At 33.4% G+C, this 17,994-nt stretch overlaps 2 protein-coding genes across 5 annotated transcripts; both read right to left on the reverse strand.

The window, feature by feature from the left end:
• Positions 1-11,357: 11,357 nt before the first annotated feature.
• On the reverse strand, positions 11,358-14,175 carry LOC113715634 (F-box protein At3g07870-like). Of its 4 annotated transcripts, none has more exons than XR_003454031.2 (2): positions 12,855-14,175; positions 11,358-12,514 (listed from the first exon to the last, which is right to left on the reverse strand). XR_003454031.2 is itself a non-coding variant. In XM_072071258.1 (2 exons), exon 2 carries the CDS (start codon positions 13,007-13,009, stop codon positions 11,753-11,755), a length of 1,257 nt encoding a protein of 418 aa, XP_071927359.1. In that variant the 5' UTR covers positions 13,010-13,205; positions 13,532-14,073; the 3' UTR covers positions 11,456-11,752. The 4 variants fall into 4 exon arrangements, 3 of the variants coding, with proteins under 3 accessions (XP_071927359.1, XP_071927360.1, XP_027095696.2); XM_072071258.1 differs by having other exon boundaries at positions 11,456-13,205; positions 13,532-14,073; XM_072071259.1 differs by having other exon boundaries at positions 11,456-13,205; positions 13,502-14,073.
• A 1,824-nt stretch (positions 14,176-15,999) lies between these two features.
• On the reverse strand, positions 16,000-17,725 carry LOC113716332 (F-box protein At3g07870-like). Its single transcript, XM_072071270.1, has 2 exons — positions 17,322-17,725; positions 16,000-16,868 (listed from the first exon to the last, which is right to left on the reverse strand). The coding sequence occupies exons 1-2, from the start codon at positions 17,513-17,515 to the stop codon at positions 16,178-16,180; spliced, it is 885 nt and encodes a 294-aa protein (XP_071927371.1). The 5' UTR covers positions 17,516-17,725; the 3' UTR covers positions 16,000-16,177.
• Positions 17,726-17,994: the final 269 nt, after the last annotated feature.

Consider the following 17,994-nt stretch of genomic DNA (forward strand, 5'->3'; position numbering starts at 1 on the left):
GGGTAATTGGGTTATCCAATTCATTTTTTTGACTTACTCATTTATACCCATTTAATTAAATGGATTGACTCATTTATACCCATTACCCATTTTAACTAGCCCAAACCCGTCCAAATGACCTATTTTGACACCTCTAGGCCTAGCAAACAGATGTATATTTATACTCTTATGAGAAAAAAAGAAAAATAAAAAATAGAAAAAGGGAAGAAGAACATTGTTGGCTCATGTCTATTGAGTGAAATTGAAACCGGGTAACGTTTATTCACTTTTTTTTTTACCTTCCTTTTGTTATACATGTTTACACATATGATAGCATCCATAGGGAAAATTAAAATCATGCAAGGAATTGACGAAGTCAATTATTTTCCACAAAAGAACAAATTTTGTTATGGGAGTGTTTTTCAAAAACTAGTTTTTCAAATACAATAAAAATTTTAAAAAGTACTCTAAAAGATAATCTAAAAATTAGTTTAAATTTTTAAAAAATTTTTAAAAATATCTTAAACTATATTTTAGAAATTCGTCTACTCTTAAATATCTCAAAATATATTCTAAAAACTCTACTACAGCAAAATTTTTCAAAAACATTCCCAAAAATAGCTAATCCAAACGGAGAAGATGTGAGAAAAGAAAAGTTCAACTGTGGCCTCTGCAATTGGAAGCTGGTGAGCCTTGGGGAAAAAAATGCATTTATCTATTTTTGGGGTTTTACTATAATCACTTTACTAAAAAATAGTTTATGTGAGATAAAAATAGTTGTTATGTGAAGTAAAAATATAATAAAAGTTTCTTAAAAAATTGCACAATTGTAGTTTTGTAAAAATAATCCATCCAAATAGAGTTTTTAAATATGCCGTTGTCTCTACATGAGTAGATGAGAAAATAAAATCATTTACAGACAAAGCTTCAAACATCATTACATAAGGTTGTTGAAAAAATTCACTAGGGAATATGGCTTTAATAATTAGTAATTACAAGACAGTGAAGCAGTACTTATGATGGGCAACACCCTAATTTAATGAGTCTGTACTTGTTTTTCATGGTCAAAATATTTTTTTTTAATTTATGACTGTTGTATATAACACGAGAAAAAGGATTTCATATCGCCTACACTTTTAATAATAAACAAGATTTTCCAACTAAATTTATGTAAACGAGATACATGAAAACATAATTCCTTCTGATAAAAACTGTCTTTGAAAAAAAAAGAACAGTTATAAATCATGCACTTAGCCCACAAACCTGATATAATATTAGTCATCTCCTCAAGTTTAGCTATTAGAATTGCTATTCTTTTCTTGGTTACATTTATTTGTGTAAATTCACAATATTTCATAACATAAGTTACATATGCATAAAGGAGAAATTAAGAAGAGGAGGAGAAAAAACTTGGGGAACCAATTGCTGTAAAGGGAGAAAGTAAAAGGAAAAGAAGAAAAAGACAAAGGCAAAACAGAAAATATTTGAGTTGATAATGTAATAAGGTTCTCTTAAATTGACAAACAACCCCAAAATTAACAAAAATTGAAATAAATCTTATGCAATGGCTACTAATATACAGCTTTCATATATTGAGTGGGGTGATTTGAAATAACAAAAAATAATTTAATGGCCAAAATATACGATTCCAAATAGTGGCTAATAATTTTTTGAAGGTGCTAGTAAGGTTTTTGGCCAGAAAACTAAGTTATCCAAAAAAATAACTCTTATATTACGTTATGTTTGGCACCAATATTTATAATGTTTTCCACAGTTATATTTCCATAATAAATTAAAGTTTACAAATTTGACGAATAAAACTCCAGTGGTTAACTTTGTACGAACAAATAATGTGCCTCAAAATATGATAGGATTATAAAAATCTAGTTCATGTTATTTAGAAGAAAATGCAATTATGAAAACTTCTATTCAATCTCTTGATATTGATGAAGATACAAGGGGTTACGGAAATTTTGACCTTGAACCATCGTAGAATTCCTTCTAACTTCTGTTGTAAGAGAAATTGATAGAAAAAATTTAAAGTTTTTTTTTTTTTGAAGCAAGCAATAGTTTAAAGTTAGGGGAATTGAAAATTAACCTCGAATCAAGAAGTGTTGGAACATGAAATTAAATTACTCTTTGTAAAAGATGCAGCACTTTGTTGTCACGGTTGTTTATCTTTCCTTTTTTGGATTTTTATTTGTTCTTTCTCTGATAAGATTACAGAAAACTCATAATAGTAAAATAATACAAACAAATTACAACTCAACATCACAAATTAACTAACAGATGGATGGGATATCATACCAACATAAAGTTAAAAATTACTCACACATTCCCTCAAAACCAATTAAATGCAGCATTTCTTCGTTAATAATTTTTATCACCTTTAATTAGGGAAACAAAATTAAACTAATCGAATAGGACTTTTCAAAATTTAAATGTCACATCCTTGATTAAGTAATGAAGACTTAAAGTCTAATCAAGAGCAAGATTTTAGTACCTAGAATATAAAATGACAGATGAGGCTTTGATTTGGGGGTTAAGGTTAAGATTTGAACAGTAATCATTGGTTCATTTTCAACTGTTGACCATCCTTGAGAATAGAGATCATGCCTATGTTGTAAGGCGCAACATTTGAAACCTTATTCAACAATTAATCAAGATTATTTTAATTAGAGTTTCAAAGCAAAAAGATTATTTTAATTAGTTCCATTAAAACAGCAGTCACTTTTTAATGTCTACAATGATTTTTGGGTAAAAACAATTTTCATTGCAATACAATTGCAACTAGAAAATAGTCATCATGATCTTTATCAAATTTTCTCATCTCATCATGGCATATTGAGCACCAATTAGCATAAAAATTGGTCAACGAACCATCAGTTCTACCAATTCTTTGATGAAATTGATATCAGTTTTCTTTTGCTCTTTTTTTTTTTTTGGGTACCCTTCAAGCATTATTTGACTCAAACCTTTTGTCTTCCGCAAACATTTTTTTAAGTATTATCAGCAAGAATGGGAATAATACTTCATTATTCGCTTGCAGCAAAAATTATTAACTGAGTCTAAGTCAAAGGGACGTGATTGTAGCTAATTTTGAAATCTATGTTGTCAAAAATAATAAGGGCAAATTTCTAGGGTTTAGGTTCAATATGCTTTTAGTTGCAGACCCGGTCTAACTGTGATCGTTTCTTGTCTGGACTCCAAAAGTGGCAACAATAAAGAGGTGCGGAGCGGACCAAGTATGCAGGCGGCTTTAGCAGATGGAAGTTGAAAACATCGACAGACCCAGTGAAACTTAAAAATTTACGCAACGTTTGTCTACTGGGATTTGATTCCCTCTAGTTTCTCTTTCTTTGAAACCTAAATGCAAGTAGTTCACGATTACGAATAAGTCTCTTGTTTGCTGAAAATTGAAAAGAAAAAAAAAAACACTAAGCGTGTGTTTGATAAAATTAAAATCTAAAAACTGAAATCTGAAGTCCGAATCCATTAAATTATTGAATTGTTAAGTATTAAATCCGATGCATTTGAGTATATATCAAATTCAGTGATAATTGAATAGGTTATCACTTATTTTTTGGAGCAAATTTTGTCTAAAAAATTTAATACCACTTAATTAATTTAGATGTTCGATTTTTGGTTATCAAACCCATCTAAACATATTAAAATCTGAATCCATTAAATTTAAGTGCTGAATTGGGTTATCAAACAGGGTCTAAATTTTGACTTAGTAGACAAAAAGAGTCCTTTAAAGCTCTTATGTGCATTCGTTATAAGCGTGATCTTAATTTAAAAATCTAGAAGGTGTAGTGGTGTACCTTTCTACTTTGGAGGTGGCTTCTGTCTTCCTCCAACTCTTATACAAATCCAATTTTGCTTCCCTCATACCAACTAGCAGTAGATTGCTGCTGTTAAAAAAAGAAAAAAAGAAAAATAAAACTCAGTAGAAAAAAATGATAATGCACACAAGCTATATTTTAAACAAGAGCAAATTATCTGAGTAGATACTAAAGTTTTCAAATAATTGAATTTTGGCCATTCAACTATTAATAATATATTTTTACCCACTAAAATATTAAAAGTATAAATTTTGGATCATTTTGTTTGATTTTACTGTTAATTCTACCAGATCTAATTATTAATAGTATGTTTTGTAAATCATGCAAACCCTTAGATCTGACAGAGTTAACGGTGAAATCAGATGGAATATTCCAAAATTTACACTTTTAATAGCTTACTGGATAAAAATATACTATTAATAATGACTATTCAAAAAATTCAGTGACTTTGGGATAATTTGCTCTTTAAACAAATCCAATCGCATTTGTTTCAGAACTGGAGTCGGTAGTTTTCAGCTAGCTTCAGCTCCATCCTCATCATCATTCACAGGCCCACCTCCAATAGTCTTTTCCCTCCCTTATTATTCAATAAGCTTGACAACTTTCAAACTCTAGATACTTTCTTGCGATTATCTGTGTCCAACTTGGATGGAATTTTTAGGTCACTTTATATCCAAAACAAGGGTCCCTCGAGTGACGAACAAAGTGGACATTGTCTATTTAGGATAAATTTTAGCTTATTTTTTTATCTTTCTAAAATGAAATTTTAAATTTATATATGAAAAAAATGTTAGGGATTCAAAATTTTTAGATTAAGTTTTTATATTAATTTTTATAGTACTTAGTTCAAATTTTTATATTCTTATTATTCAATTATTAAATAATAGGTAATTTTGTGACATCGAGTATAAATGAAAAAAAATTGATAATTAGGCTTATTGAACATTATAAGTAAATATTTAAAACTAATGATGGGTACAAAGAGCGGTATAAATTGATAACTTAATTTGCAATAATGAATTTAAATGAGTTTACAAAAAGTTAAAATGAATGGGTTATAAATGGATAATTGGGTTATCCAATTCATTTTTTGACTTATCCATTTATACCTATCTAATTAAATGGATATAAACTAGTCGACTCACTTATACCCATTATCCATTTTACCCAACCCAAACCCGCCCAAATCACCCATTTTGACACCTATAGTGGACAACAAACTCAATCAAGTTTATAAGCACCTGCGGTCCTAAATTATTTTTCAGCAAATAACAACTCACTCAATGATGTTATAAACACTGATGAGGCTAGTTCTAGTAAGAGAAAAAAAAAAATTAAGTTGGGATTTTTCAACAAGTTAAGACATTATGAGCTTAACCGTAACACCAATTTTAAAGTTAATGGCACTCCTTTGATTTTTGGACCATGTTAATCATATCAAAGTATCCCTATGATTAATGCAATTAAAAAAACTTGTCGACAAAGTATAACAAAAGTTTTAAAAGAAAAGTTGTAATTAAAATTGGTCCGTTTATTTGACCGTAAAAATTTTCCGCAAAGAAAATATTTTGTTTTCTAGGAAAATCCCTTAATTTTCTAGTGGTTGGTACACTTTCTTGAAATTATTTCACAAAACTAAAAATTTTTCCCACCAATATTTTTGTTTCACTTTGCCACCACTCCACTCTTCGCCTGAGTCGCCACTCAGCCCATCTTTGCATGTGATTTACCATAATCAATAATCTGCAAGTCAAATTCTTCTAATTTCCGAAATTCGAATCGAACTGCGGTAACAAGAACTCATCGTATCTCTTGAACCAATTGCATAGAAGATGAAACCTCATCAAACTTGTTTCAGCAGCGATTTTAGACATTAATTGAACCGTCATATGAAAAATCAGTGCTTCGATACTGATGCTTATAGAGTCTTCTGATAACAAGTCCTCTCCAACCTCATCTCCTTCACGTCCCAAGTTCCTATTCTCCAAAAAAAAAAAGTTCTAAAATGACAAAATTCATTGTACATCTAGATTTTTCTATATCTCCATGGATATTTTTGTGCGAGAATGTAGAGAAAAGGAATAAAATAGCAAAAGATGAGAAAAAGGGGAATGTGACTGGCGTTTGGATTTGTGGTGGTCAGAAATGGGGTATGCGACAATGACGATCTCTTGCTTTAATCTCTATGTTCCTTCAGTATTGGGGTGGGTAGTTTATAATTGAGATGTATTATACCTAAGCAACGATGAGATAGAGGAGTCGTGTAGCCTTCAGAAATCAACTTCAACATCCCCGCGTGAATGGTTCAGCGGCAGCCACTTAACGTGTTCAGGTCGAGTTGGGGTGCCGGCCCCGGGTTGCAGGGGATTAGTTGAGCCCCGTAAGAATTGACCCGGACACTCCTGTGTCAACAAAAAAAAAAAAAAAAAACTTCAATAAAGTTGTTGTAGAAGTCATTTTCCACCGGGTGGCGTGAAAACATTTTTCAGGGGAAATAATTTTTCAACCTCTTCTGCTGCCAAAATCCAGAAATTCTGGAAAACTTTTTCCGGAAAGCATTTTCAGTCCAAACAAATAGGGTCACTAAATCTCAAGATATTCTTATATTTCAGATTATTTAGAGCGTAAAGTAGTGATAGAAGTGCCAATGGTAAATTCTTAAATCCATATCTAAAACTCAACGGACAGTAAAAACGGGAGGGGATAAAAATAAACAATGAATAATATTTAGTCACACACGCTGTATCAATTCAAATGATTCATAAGTTTCACTTATAAAAATTTATGAAGACATGACTTCTTTTTTTCTTTCTTTTGAGGTTTAAGAAGACACTCCACATTTCGCAATTAGTCTCAGGATACGATCACGGTGTGTTTGGATTGCATTTTCCGTCATTTTTCATGGAAAAATTATTATACCGATTTGATATATGTGAGGGAAAAAGGTAATAGGGAAATGTGATCACGGAAAACGACAATATTTTTCGACGGAAACAAGCAATCCAAACACACCCCACTTGAAAAAAAGTTAGTATAGTTTTAACTCAACAAGGTACCTAAATGCTAATCATATAGTTGAAAGATGAATTAAATTACTTAATATTCAAATTAATTTTGACTCGATAAAAATTTGTTCGACTTTGGTTTGCTACTTAATTAAATCCAATTTGAATAGCATTTTATATTTGGTAAACTTTCAAATTCGGCTCGAACTTGCTTCGATTAGCTTAAAATTGGAATTTCTAGATAAAAATTCAAGCTATTTGAGCTTTGACTTGATAAATAAATCAACTAAATTTGAACACCATGGTGTTTGGACCTATTTAACACACATACGCATACACATAATAGGAATAGATGCAATACAAAATTTCTACTTTACCCTCTAAAATTGCTTTCTTCTAGGCTGTACTTGGATTGAGAAATTTGATAAAAATTTTAAAATTCTCTCAAATTCCTCTAATTGCTTAAATAATTTAAGAGTTATTTGAATTTATAAATCACCAATTATTCTAATGTTTAGAATATATATAGATAATTGATAAATTGCAAACCCAAATGCCGTTTATGTAATCCAAACAACTAAAGGGATTTTAGCGTATTCTACCCTCTCCAATCCTTCCACACAAATTTAAGATTACAATAATGTATCTTTTGTATTTCACATACTCAGTAACTCCTCAACGAGGAAATGGATTCTGATCTTGAAATCAACCACGTATCGATCATTCCAAGCAATGCCCCAGTAGCATCATCACCATTTAGGACAACAAAAAATTATTCAAATCTTACTTCAAAACCTATGACAAAAACCGTATGTCATTTCAAACTTTGGTATCTAAATTGGCAGCTAGGAACAACCATCGCAAGAGAGAGTAGCCAGGGGAGGGAGTGCAAGATATATCCGTGGAGAAGATGTCAAGATTTGAGAATCACGACAAGGCAAAAGCCTTAGCACTTTACTAAAAAACGATTTGGATGAATTAATTACATAATTAAGTACTTAAATCAAGCGAATCATAATGGTCCTCTGTAGTGTCTTCTTCTTTTTTTTTTTTTTTTTTTTCTCTTTAACGATAATATTTGTATAAACTAATATATCATATCTTATTTTTTAGGAAGGGGGAATCTAAAGAGATTATGTAAGGAGATAATAGATAACATTTCTATAAACAAATCTATCATATCCTATTTTATAGGAAGGGGGAATCTAAAGAGGTTATGTAAGGAGATAACAGATCTGATTAAATTAAAAGGGTACTTCAACACTTCCTTTAATTTTTTTTTAAGACAGGTAAGATTTGAATTCTCAACCGACAGTTCAAAGAGATTTGTTCCAAAACCTTTTTGGTGGGCAATGTGCTTTGGCTTAGTGGTTATGGTCCTCTCTACTGTGTTTTTTTTTTTTTTTTGATACGATAAATTATTTTACACTAGGGAGAGGACTTGAAAATGTCCAAGAATAATTTGAAGAGAATTCAATCACTATCAAACGAGTGCATTACACATTCGTCAGAATTTTTTAAGTAAAATCATTTTAACGTGACAAATTGATGGGATGCAAAGTTTGATACATTGGCAGTGGCTTGCCTCTCACGCCACCAAGCCTTAATACATTGGTGGTGACAAAGGCTGGTGGTTATCCTTTCTACTGCCAATATGTTGAATTCTGCTATGTCAGGTGATGCCTGGAGACCAAGAGGCCAGTAGTTTGCTTTGCGCAGGTCCTTCAAAATCTTCTAGAGTTTTAAATCCATTAAAGTAGGAAGCAAGAACCAGAAAAAGAAACACACCCAAAAAAAAAGAAAAAACGGAGAAAAGAAAAGCCCAAAAAGGGAGTCCGAGGAGTAGGAACAAGGAGCTGCGCTGCTGTTGCTATTGACGGAGTCCACGACCACCGCCACCACTACCGTGGGTCATAACTGGAAAAGCACTATGAAACTTCGTTGCTCCATATGTTGTTTGAATTTTTCTCGCACCTGTTTGATATTATGTTCAAGAATTTGGCTTCTTCGCAGTATCAATGAATCTCCCTTCCCTTTAAATTTCCCTTTTGCTAGTTGTCTATGATATGATTGATGTAGGTGGACTGACATTCGTTATTTGTGTAAGCGGCACCTCAATTAGACCTAGATTTGTAAAGTTTTGTTGCGCCAATAATGGCCCAAAATGAGAAATTGAGTTATATGGACAAATTGATGAATCTGAGCATGTGGGGGAGCAATTCCGGTCAATTGAAAGTTGATCGGAGATCGCGAACGATGCCGGAAAACCAAGAGGGCCGAGAGAGAACGTTTGATTTTTTTTTTAAAAATTATTTTTATTTTTATGTTTTGCTGCATTTTCTGTGCGGATCTAGCTATGTGATCGTGTGAGATGCTCGTGTGCAAGAGAGGGAGGAGCCACGGAGTTATTGTCACCGGAAGCCGGCGAACTTCGCGGGACGAGAGGAAACAGAGCAGCAGCAGTTATTCTGAATTGAGGAAGAAGATGATGTATCTCTGGAGATTTACAACTTCGGTCCCTAAATTTCCCTTTCTTTGTGACTTAGCCCCAATTTTTAGGACTTTATAATTTGTCCCCTGGAGCTTGCTTTAGGTAGTTTGGATTAGGTCCCTAGAATTGAACTAGTTAACTATTAGTTTAAATAGCATTTCAATTGGTCAAGTTGTAGTTAATTTTATTTTCTGTTTTTAGGAATAACGTAACCCTTAACCGGCATAGGTGCATGTAATTTTTGTATTCCTTTTCTTTTCTTTTCACTTAATTACCTTTTTTTTTGTTATTATTGGGGCCGCAGGTGCGTTGTGGCTTGGCTTTTCCAATTCCAATGGAAGCTTTGGAATTAATCATTCTGTTTTACTTCACTCTTAAGGTGCTGTACATGTTTTTATGTGTTTAGATATTAGTTAATTACATGCTATGTGCTTAGCTTAAACTTACTCATTTTGGCCTTATAATTAAAAGAATAAGATTAAACTCGCAACCCATTTTGCCGAACCGTCAAAAAAGGGGACCAGAGCAGTGAATTTGGCCAGAATTCCTAGAGCTTTGTATGGTTATAGAAGAAGAAAATCAAAAACAAAAGAAGCATTTTTCAGAAAAAACCCAAATACCTCCGTGAAACTAGTGCCACAATTCTCAAGAATTGTAGCAATAAAATAAAAAAAAATATCGATAGAATCCTAGACTGGAGAAACCAATTTTATCAGATTTTTTTGGGAAAAAAAATAAAAGATATTCAAGATAAAACCCTAAATAAGAATCTCACCAAGGCACCTCGCTAGAGTTGGAGATGGTTGCCGTCAGAAATAATTATATTGTTGGTGATTTTTCAATCTCTCCAATCTCCATCGCTCACTTTCTGTATCTTTAGCCGCAAATTCTTTCTTTGTTTTTGTTAGAATGTGGAAGTAGCGAGCTCTATTGTAAAGAGCCATGCATTTCAATGGAGAAAAATAACTTCAATAACTCAAAAGACGAAATTGTTTTCCACCAAGTGAAGTAAAATATTTTCTCCACAGAAATTTTTTTTCCAAGTTAAATGATTACCAAACATAGGAAAATTTGGAAAACATTTTATGTCCAAACAAACACACTCTGAGTGATAAGTGAATAGTTTATTACTTATTTTTGGAAGTAAATTTTGCCTAAAAAATTCAATGTCATTTAATTATTTAATTTTGGATTATGAAACGCGTGTGAACATATTAAAATCTGAAACCATTAATTTTAAGTGATGAATTGGATTATTAAACAAGGCCTTAGTCATAGTGTAGTATCAATTCAATGAATAATATTTAGTCATACCACATCAATTCAATGATTCATAAGTTTCACTTTTAAGAATTTATAAAAACATGATTTTTTTTTGTGTGTTGGGGGGAGAGGGGGGGATGTTAAAGAGGAGACTCCAGACTTTGCAAAACAGTCTCAAGATATGTTCACGTGGGTTCACTCGGCAAAAATCCAACGTAGTCAACTCAACAAAGTACTAAAAGATAACTCAATAATATGGTTGAAAAACAAACTAAACATTTGATACTCGAATCAAATTTGGTTCGGTAAGAGTTCGTTTTAACTTGATTCGCTAATTAATCAAACCTACTAAATAGCATTTCATGTTTGATGAACTTTCAAATTCGATTCGAGCTTACTTTGATTAACTTTAAATTGAATTTTCTAGGTAAAAATTCAAACTATTCAAACTTGACTCAAAAAATAAACAAACCAAAATTGAACACCAAGGTGTTTGATTTCATTAAACTCATTTACAGCCATATGGATTGAACTTTTAATAGGTGCAGCATCAGTCCAAGCCACTCAAGACACTTGTTAACTGAGGTATAGGTGCAACATAAAATTTCTACTTTACCCTCTAAAATTACTTTCTTTTAGTGTATTCTACCCTCTCCTAACCCCCACACACCCCCCCCCTTCCCCCCATCCCCCAAACACAAATTTAAAATTGCAGTTTATCTTTTGTATTTCTCATATTCAAAACTCAACGCGGTAATGGATTCTGATCTTGAATTCAGCAATATGTATCGATCATTCCAATCAATACCCCGGTCGATTCATCACCATTTACGACAACAAAAAAGATATTGAGAATCTTACTTCAAAACCTATGACAAAAATCAAAATATGCCATTTCAAACTATGGTATCTATATTGGTAGCTAGGAAGAGAATTACAACCATCGCAACAGACAATAGCCAAGGGAGGGAGTGTAAGGTATATCGGTGTGGAGAAGATGTCCAGATGAGAATCACAACCAAACAATAACCTTACCACTTTGGTGACAAACCATTTGATGAATTAACTACATAATTGAACACTTCAATCAAGCGAATCATAAAGGTCCTTCCTACTGTCAATATCTTAAATTCTGCTATTATATTTGATCCCCGGAGACCAGAAGGCCATTAATTTGCTTGGCTCAGGCTTCCAACGTGTACAACGGTATGGAAGAATTTAGGCATCCCTTTAAACCTTAGATCCTTAAACATTCGACTCTCAGGATTGTAAGAAACTAGGGCTCCCCATCTGTACTGCAGCAAAATTTCGCCATTTTTCAGAAGGCAAAGAACCCGGGCAAATCGTTCATCAAGTACATTCTTCCAAATCCTGTATTTTTGCTGCATTTCTGGTGACTGAAATGTCGTCACATAATAAACCCCAACGCTGAAAACTTTCTCCCAGGACTCTTTCACCCCGTATTGTTTCATAATCCAAATGTCTTGAGCCCCGCAATTAGTATTTGAAGGATCAACAACAGACAGAAAACCTCCGAGAACACTGAGAGAATACCGGTGTCGGGTTAAGTAAAGATGATTTTCTGGCAGTGGGACTTCTCTAAAAAGCTCATCAGATAAATCAAATGACACCAGGAGCCGTTCCCGACGAGCATGATTCTTTCCCCATATACTCACCCAGTGAAGCCTTCCGTTTACAAAAACTCCCCCTGATGACTGATCTAGCTTGTAAGGTATGTCTCCAATAATAACTCTCCATTTTTCACTGCTCTGATAGAATACTTGAACCTCTGATCTTGGAAAATTTTGAGCCCTGAATCTCAGCGATCTGAGTGGAGATAATTCATATAAATTCCAGTAGTAGACTATCCTTACTACGCGATATTCATTGGTATGAGGATGAACTCCGAATCCTATTATCACTTCTTGGTCCTGGAATTCAGTGGATTTTGGTAACACTTTATAGTCTCGGGTGAAGGGATTATAAACGTATGGTCCATCATTGACCAAAGTACTCGACAAGCATAGCAGGCCATTACACGAGCTAACAATTCGAAATTCAGGCAAAGTACTAGAAAAGGGAGTATGAATTCTTCTGAGTACATTTTTTTCATGATCTTGATGAGAAAATTCAACAAAATAAAGCTGATTGTTCAATGGAAAATCACAATGAAAGATGAGGGCTATGTCGTTGTTTTTTAATGCTCTGGTGAGATGCAAATTAGCAAGATCTAGATCAAGTGACAACTTGTGGCAACTTCGACAAACATACCTGAATTGGATGACGGATTTTACGTGTAGTCTGGAAATTATGTCGAGGGCGATTTCTTGAGGTAGACTATAAAGATTATTTCCAGGCTGATGATGTTCTTTTGGAGTTGATTTTCTTCTCTTGGATTCTCTCTCAATTTCCATGTCTTTTTCCATGATGGTAGTAGAAAATGTGAACGTTTCAAGGTTTAGGCCAGTTGGACTTAATTATAAGGTTTAATTGCACTTACTTCCCTCGAGCTTTGTCCATATTACCAAACAAGCCTTGTAGTTTGTCCAAATAACATTTACCCCCTTGTCATTGACGGTTCATAAACTCTGTTAACTGATGTCACAAGATGATAAAATTGCCCTTCAAAACAAAAACAAGATTATTGTTATAAAAGAACTTAATATTTAGGCATAAAAAAAATGTCCAAAGGAGAAATGAAGTATCTTAGTAAGCAAAGCTAAAGAAAAGAAAGATAGTAACATTAAGAGTAAAAAATTTGCTGCAAAAAAAAAAAAAAGAAAATGAAGAAAAATACATGTTGAGAGATATCAAACAGACAAAGAGTAACTATGAAAAAAATAAGAAAGTAAAATATAAATAAATTAGCGACTGCCTATTTAATAAATAAAAAAAAAAAAGATAATTGAGAGGGATACTGAAGCATCGATCTTCTTTTCCTTTATCACCTTTCTCCGCTAGCTCCCAACACAATTTGCCTCCATCTCTTTACCTCAACAGACACCCCCTTCTTCATCTTCTCTGCTACTACACATGCACACTAAGAGATTAGCAGTTTGGCACTCTCAAATGCACCTTTTGAAGGAAGAAGATTGTATTCCAGTAGCATCTAGCGAGAGATTGCAAGGATTGGAAAGGCCAAAATAGGAGAAAGTAATTGTAATTTATGGACTCTATCTTGGTGTTGGCATAACGAGGTTCTAGATCAGTTTGAGACCTTATGACGATAAGTTTATGCTTTCAGTTATTGATTTGAGTTTGTTGGTGGTTAAATATAAGGCTATAAGTTATGCATATTTTGTGATGTTTTATGGAGCTTTTCTTTTTTCTCCCCCTATTTTTTCACCTTCATCATGAGAACTGAGTTTTTCTTTTTTCTCTTTTTTTTTGTGCAAAGGTGAAAATTTCTACGAGTCTAACATTGATTGTAATTTTGGTGGGAGTTACTACTTTGAAGAAATAAAGGTATTTGAACCCCCCCCCCCCCCATAAAAAAAAAGATTCAAGTGATGGACATGGAATTATTGGCTGCCAGTAGTTGAAATCTCAAACTAGTATAGAGAAAGCAGGGAGAAGAAGACAAAGTAGGGTTTTGAGGTTAATTTTGGACTTTCACGAAAATTTCATGTTGACATCCTTCACTGTGTCTCAGTCAACGTTAGCAATATAACGATGAGAGTTACTTGTTATGCATTACGCAGCCTGAGGGACCTTTTTGTAGTTTGTCCAAGCTTGAGGGGTTGATTCGTAGTTTGGTTAAATCTCAATTGAGGTGAACATAATTAACTCTAATTATAATGCTAGTAGGAAAAACTTGGGGGAGACGTTGATTTGACTCATTAATTGGACCGTAATCGGTGTTTTTTTTTTTTGCTATTTGTCGGTATTGAAGTATCAAGAGAAGGAGAGAGAAAATGCTTTGTTCATGTAATGATGATGCGAGGTTTGATGCTATTACGGAGTATGGGAATCCACAGGATGGTGCTCTATTTTACTTTAAGATTAATTGCAACTTAGATTCCTAAACTATATTGGGTCTATACTTTTGCACCCTAAAATTTTTGCATCTTTCTAAATTAGAGTTTTTCTATTTGCAATAATGACTTTAAAATTTGCTAATTGCAAGTGTGTCTATGATATACGTGCTTCTTGAAATGGTGATTTTATGTCCCTTTACCAACAACCTTTTGGTAAAATAGTTCACTATATTGATCCTTTACAAGGTCATATTCCATTTTATTGTTAGAGTTCATCCATTATTTCTATTTAGCAAGCAACTAAAATTTGCATCCTCAATATTCTAAATGTCTTTACTTGGTTTTTGTGGGTTTTTGATAGAGTGAATATATGCAAAAAGATAAAAGTATTTTCTAAAAGAAAACACTATGAAGATGTGGAACTAAAGTATGGCCACACTTGAGAATTGGTTTCCTCTTCGCAAAACTACTGAAATTTTGCCACATTGCATTTATAAATTTTAACCTCCTTGTTATTTGCATCCATAACTATCGCTAAGAACCACACTACATGGTAGGAGGCGTAAAAAATGAATGACTTAAGCAGGTTCGGATAGGTTATAATTGAGTAACGGATATAATTGAATCAACTCATCTATACCGATTTAATAAATGAATCAAAATGAGTCAACTTATTTATATTCATTCAATAAATGAGTATGGGTATATAGCTAATTACTCATTTATGACACACTTGAATTTTTACTTGCTCTTTTTTTCTTGTTCTTTTGGATGTTGTTTCATAAGAAATAATAATATTTTATTATTATTGGATTGATAAGAAATTCAAATTTATCCGTTTAACATCCACCAGAGCTTGGGATTAAATATCCAATTATTTTTAAATGAATATGGATGGTTATGAGTCAATCTATCACCTACCAATTATTTTTAGTTGAGTTTAATTGAGTCATAAATCTAAACCCTTTCAAAATTCACTGCATACCCAAATTCACTTATTAGTGGGCGAATTTGGACAAGTCAATATTACGACTACTTTGATACCTATAGTACAAGCAGGCGTGACTCCATTAAAGTCACCATACGGATTAGCAAATTTGAAGTTGCTGATTGAAACAGCAACTTTAAATCGATATTTCAAATGGCAAAATTTTTTTTTCTGGAAGGCTAAAACATGCTGGACTTGTTTCGAATTATCAGTAAATAGAGGATTATATTGGTAAAGGATCCTTTTCGAATGCACAGGGATTGTCATCATTATTGCTCTACTTAAAGATCCATTTTTCTTTTTGCCACACCTTTTTGGCTTTTTCTAATGATAGATGTTGTAAGCATCTTATCTTTCTGGATCATAGCAATTTTCCAATACTTTTCATGATTATCTTGGACCATTAGGAAAGATGACATGCGAATCATCCTCGTTATAGATACGCTAGCTGTTTTGCAATACAAAGACTTGATACTTTGTTAATAACTACACTGAATACACCAGTAAAAGTATCAATTACATCATGTATTAACCTAAGCAAACTAACCATCAACAAGATCTCACTATTTCTGAGAAGGCAAAGGACCTAAGCAATCTAACCATCAAAGCCATTTATTCTGTACATATGTTCAAGTTTTCCAGTTCAGTTGAGATTCATTCACATCGGAGGGGCATTTCGAGGCTCGGCTCAGGCTGCCAATGTGCACAGTGATATGAAAGAATTTAGGCATTCCTGGGAACTTTATGTCCTTAAACATGCCATTCTCAGGATTGTAGGAAACTAGAGCTCCCCATCTATACTGCAACAATACCTCACCATTGCTGAGAAGGCAAAGTACGCGAACATATCGTTGATTAATTACATTCTTCCAGATCCTGTATGTTCGTCGCATTTCTGGAGACCAATATCTCGTCACATCATAAGCCCCGATGCTGAAAACTTTCTCCCAGGACTCTTTCACGCCATACTCTTTCATGATCCAAATGTCTTGAACCCAATAATTTGTAGACGAAGGATCAACAATAGACAGACACCCTCCCAGAACACTGAGAGAGTATCTGTGCCTGAATAGGTTGACATCATTTTCAGGCAATGGAACTTCACTAAAAATCTCATTAGATAAATCAAATGACACGAGAATTCGGTCACGTCGACAGTGATTCTTGCCCCATAGACTTACCCAATGAAGCTTTCCATTGACAAATACCCCTCCTGATGATTGATCTAGTTTATAAGGTATGTCTCCGATAACCCTCCACTTTTCACTGCCCTGGCAAAATATTTGAACTTCTGATCCTGGAAAATTCTGATACCTGAACCTTCGCGACATGCGTGGAGGTAATTCATACAAATTCCAATAATAGACTATCCTTATTACACGATATTCATTGGTATTAGGATGGAATCCAAACCCTAATACAACATCTTGGTCCTGGAATTCAGTGGATTTTGGTAACACTTTATAATCTCCCGTAAAAGGATTATAAACATATGGTCCATCATGAAACAAAGAGTTGGACAAACAAAGTAGGCCATTGCAAGAGCTAACGACTTGAAATTCAGGCATGAAGGTGGAAAAAGGAATATGAATTTTTCTTAATACATCTTTGTCAGGATTCTGATCAGCAAATTCAACAAAATAAAGTTGATTGTTTACAGGATAATCGCAATGAAAGATCAGAGATATGTCCTTGTTTTCTAATGCACGCGTGAGATGCAAATTAACAAGATCAGGATCATGCGACAACTTGTTCCAACTTCGGCAAACAAACCTGAATTGGATGACGGACTTTATGAATAGTCTGGAAATTATGTCGAGAGCAACTTCATGAGGTAGATTTTCAAAACAATTTCCTGGTCCTGGGTGATGATGCTCATCATTTGAAGTTGATTTCCTTCTCTTGCTTTCTCTCTCAATTTCCATGTCTTCCATGACAAATGTGAACATGTCAAGGCTTGAGTTCATGGCTAGACGGCTTAAAGTCGCAGGACGGAATGTGTGTCTGTGTGTGTAGGTCCGACGTAGTAATTGGACTCTAGCTGGCGTCTTTTTTCAAATGGGGCGGAGATATCCAGAGAAAGAAAGAATATGCTTTGTTTCACGAAGGTTGATGCAAGCACATCAGGGCCTAACAAAATTGAGTTCACACATGTTAGCATTCATGTATGAATTGATATGCCCAAAGTATAAATAGTCACTCATAAATATAAACTTATGCACATAAATAAAAATAAAATGAGGATTTTATGTTTTCTTTGAGGGATAATTTCAGAAACCTCCCTTGAGGTTTATGACAATTTTACCTAACACCCCTCTTATTTTGAATATTGCAAATACCTTATTTGGGTAACAAAATCAAATTAAATACCCAATCTACCCTTTTGCTAAAAAAAAAAAAGAGAAGAAGAAAACAAACTACTCTAATGCTTTCATTTTAAGTGTCA

The sequence above is a fragment of the Coffea arabica genome, chromosome 11c, assembly GCF_036785885.1.
Source record: "Coffea arabica cultivar ET-39 chromosome 11c, Coffea Arabica ET-39 HiFi, whole genome shotgun sequence".
Taxonomy (NCBI): Eukaryota; Viridiplantae; Streptophyta; class Magnoliopsida; order Gentianales; family Rubiaceae; genus Coffea; species Coffea arabica.